This window comes from Nothoprocta perdicaria, unplaced genomic scaffold (assembly GCF_003342845.1).
Source record: "Nothoprocta perdicaria isolate Ctin4 unplaced genomic scaffold, notPer1 scaffold_499, whole genome shotgun sequence".
Taxonomy (NCBI): domain Eukaryota; kingdom Metazoa; phylum Chordata; class Aves; order Tinamiformes; family Tinamidae; genus Nothoprocta; species Nothoprocta perdicaria.
This window is the reverse complement of record NW_020455753.1, coordinates 78,286-81,476: the sequence shown is the minus strand read 5'-3', so window position 1 is coordinate 81,476 and position 3,191 is coordinate 78,286. Positions and strand designations below refer to the sequence as shown.

At 66.7% G+C, this 3,191-nt stretch overlaps 1 protein-coding gene across 1 annotated transcript; it reads left to right on the top strand.

The window, feature by feature from the left end:
* Nucleotides 1–88: 88 nt before the first annotated feature.
* Nucleotides 89–2,220, top strand: RHOD (ras homolog family member D). The gene is made up of 5 exons (XM_026047385.1): nt 89–235; nt 861–948; nt 1,268–1,377; nt 1,824–1,958; nt 2,053–2,220. The coding sequence occupies exons 1-5, from the start codon at nt 89–91 to the stop codon at nt 2,218–2,220; spliced, it is 648 nt and encodes a 215-aa protein (XP_025903170.1).
* The last annotated feature ends 971 nt before the right edge of the window (nt 2,221–3,191 follow it).

The following is a 3,191-nucleotide window of genomic DNA, read 5'->3' as shown; positions in this document are numbered from 1 at the left end:
GCCAGGGATCTGCCGGCAAGCCGGGGCGGCGGCGCGGGCTCGGGGGGGCCGCGCGTCCCGTGGGACCCCCTCGCTGGGCGCTCCCCCCATGACGCAGGAAGGCGGCGGGCAGGGCCCGGCGCCGGCGCCGCCGGCCGGGCGCAAGGAGACCGAGATCAAAGCCGTCATCGTGGGCGACGGCGGCTGCGGCAAGACCTCGCTGCTCATGGTCTTCGCCAGGGGGGACTTCCCCAAGGTAAGGAGCCCTCCTGCTGGCCCCACGCTGCAGGGCTGGGGATGCCCCTGCGCCCTGCCCTCGCTTCCCCCGAGCCCCTGCCCAGCCCCTTGAYAGGCTGGCCATGTCCCCAAGGTGGGAGCTACCACGTCCCAGCAGAGCCCCCAAGCCCTCCCATGGCTTCTGTCCCCCCACCCACCCTGCAGAGGACTTGCTGGGCACAGAGGGCAGCTCTCCCGAGGAGGGTGCAGAGAGGGAGGAGGCCAAGGAACTGGCCACCAGTGGAGCCTGGTGGGTTCCAGCTGGCAGCAGGGCTGCTTGAAGCGCAAGGACGGGCAGTGGGACACGGGGGAGTCCCCACGCACAGCTGGGCAAGGGGCAGCGCTTGGAGCTCAGCTGGGCTCCAAAAGGCTCCTGCTGTGGGACAGCCCTGGCCAGGCGGTGACCACCCACCATCACCACCGGGCAGGGGGCTTGSAGGGTTGTATCCAGCCGTTGCCCCATGTCTCAGGTTGCTTATGGGGCTAGCACGGGGTGTCCCTCCCGGAGGCACAGGAGCAGCCCAGCGCCTCTCCAGGGATGCCCCTCGGGTGCTSCAGCTCTCCAGCTGCCCGGGGCCACCTCACACGCGCTCATGTCCCGCCAGGTCTACGTCCCCACAGTGTTTGAGAAGTACACAGCCTCCTTCCAGGTTGGCGGCAAGCCCGTGAAGATCCACCTCTGGGACACGGCAGGTGGGACACAAGGGGACAGGAGGGGATGGGGAAAGCAGTTCCGTGCCACCCACGGGGCTCGGGTACATCCCACGCACGGCAGTTGGTATGCTGTGAGAGCTCTGTCCACACGAGGCCAGGGCTTTGACCCGCAGCCAGCTCCCAGCCTCAGAGGATGTCACCGTGTGGACTGGGAACAACGGAGCTGCCCTGTCCAGCCCTGGACCCTCTTCCAAACTGGAGGGACAAGCCATTGGGGCGGACCACTAAAGGCAGGTTGGGATGAGGACTCAGCCCCACGGGGAGCTGGTATTTAATGGAGTGCTGCTCTACCTGGCAGGACAGGAAGATTATGACAGGCTTCGCCCACTGTCTTACTCAGACGCCAATGTTATCCTCATGTGCTTTGATGTCACCAACCCCAGCAGCTACGACAACATCCTCACGAAGGTAGTGAGTGGTGGCCAGTGACGGGACAAGGGGCAATGGGTACAAGTTGGAACCCAGGCAGCTCCATCTCCATGTGAGGAGGAACTTCYYTGCTGTGAGGGTGMCSGAGCCCTGGCACAGGCTGCCCAGGGAGGCTGGGGAGSCTCCTTCTCTGGAGGTCTCCAAACCCGCCTGGATGCCGCCCTGTGCTCTGGGTGACCACGGGTGTGCATGGGGCAGGGGTTGGACTAGATGATCTCCAGAGGTCCCTTCCAACCTGAGTGACTCTGATTCCGTAGCGCCACTTCCCTGGGGTGGTGGCGGGGACTGGCTTCCCAGAGAGGCTGTGCCCTCTCCTTGCTCAAAACCACTGGAAAACCAAAGGTTCCCAGGCAACCTGCGTGCGAGCAGGAGGGTGGGCAAGGCGCCGCGCGGGGATGCCCTCCTGGCGCCACTCCTGCCGGCAGTGGTGCCCGGAGGTGAGCCACTTCTGCAAGGGCGTCCCCGTGGTGCTCGTGGGCTGCAAGACGGACCTGCGGAAGGACCGGGCCGTGCTGCGCCGCCTCCACGAGGACCGCCTGGAGCCCATCACCTACCAACGGGTGAGCGCCCGGTCCCGGGGCCGGGAGCCCTCCCGGGGCATCGCGAGCGGGCGGCCAGGCCGGCGGGCATCTCACCGGCCCCGTGGCCACGCAGGGGGAGGCCATGGCCCGCCTGGTGCGCGCCGCGTCCTACTTCGAGTGCTCGGCCAAGTACCAGGAGAACATCTCGTCCATCTTCACGGCGGCGTGCGGCGCCGCGCTGGGCGCCGCGCGGAGGAGCCCGCGCCGCCGGCGGCCCAAGCGGGGCTGCAGCGTCTGCTGAGCGCCGCCCGCTCCCCCCGGCACCGGGGCCGGCACCGGGTGGACCCGCAGCTTGAGGACTGCTTGGCGCCGGGGCCAACTCTCTCCCACCTCTGCCCCGAGCTCATATTAAAGCACGTACCGCACCCGCCTGGCGTGGTCACTGCACCCGCTGCCCCAAGCAGGGCAGCTGAGAACGACGGCAGCTCGGCGCATGCCAGCACGCACCGCCACTGGGGTGCCGGCGCGGGCATCTGCGGCACGTGGGTGTCTATGCACGGGCATGCATGCAGGCGGGCATGCATGCAGGTGAGCGGGTACGTGCGCGTCTGCTCACACGTATGGATATGCACGTGCATGCATATGGAGGCGTGCGTGCAAGGGTTGTACGTGCACCCCGTGCCTACGTACGTGCATATGAACCTCTGTGAACATACGTGTGTCTGCAGATGTGCAGAAATATATATATATATGTGTGTGTATTTATGTATCTCTGTACCTGCCTACCTGTGTGTCCTTACGTGCACATATAGCCCTGCATGCACTAGCGTGTGGGCGTGCGCACTTGCTTACATGCGTGTTAAGGCATGGAGGCGTGTATGTGTGCATATACATGTACACCTCCGTACAGAAGTATACACACGTATAAAGCGCCTCTATAGGGGAAGCGCTGCGAGCGCCTCCGTGTTTAGGTCCATGCCCCTATAGACACCGCTCGTCCTTGCGCATGCGCGCCCCGCAGCGCTCCCCCCGCCCTCCCCCGGGGGCGCATGCGCACTCCCTCCCGTTCGGCGCGGGGCGAGGCGACGTGCGTCGCGGCAGGGGAGGGGTGGGGGGAGTGGAGAGGCGGGCGGCGGCGCATGCGCGCGGCGCGTCCCGCGGGAGGCGGGGGGGGTCAGGGGAGGTTGCGGGCGGCGCAGGCGCAGTGCGGCGCCCGAGTCAGTGTGTATGTGAGACTCTGACGGGTTCAAAATGGCGGCGGCGGCTCCTGTG

Bases quoted from the DNA above. Each gene is read 5' to 3' on its own strand.
- RHOD (XM_026047385.1), top strand. From the start codon at position 89: ATGACGCAGGAAGGCGGCGGGCAGGGCCCGGCGCCGGCGCCGCCGGCC. The intron at 236-860 runs GTAAGGAGCCCT...ATGTCCCGCCAG, and splicing joins CCAGGGGGGACTTCCCCAAG to GTCTACGTCCCCACAGTGTT. The intron at 1,378-1,823 runs GTAGTGAGTGGT...TCCTGCCGGCAG, and splicing joins ACGACAACATCCTCACGAAG to TGGTGCCCGGAGGTGAGCCA.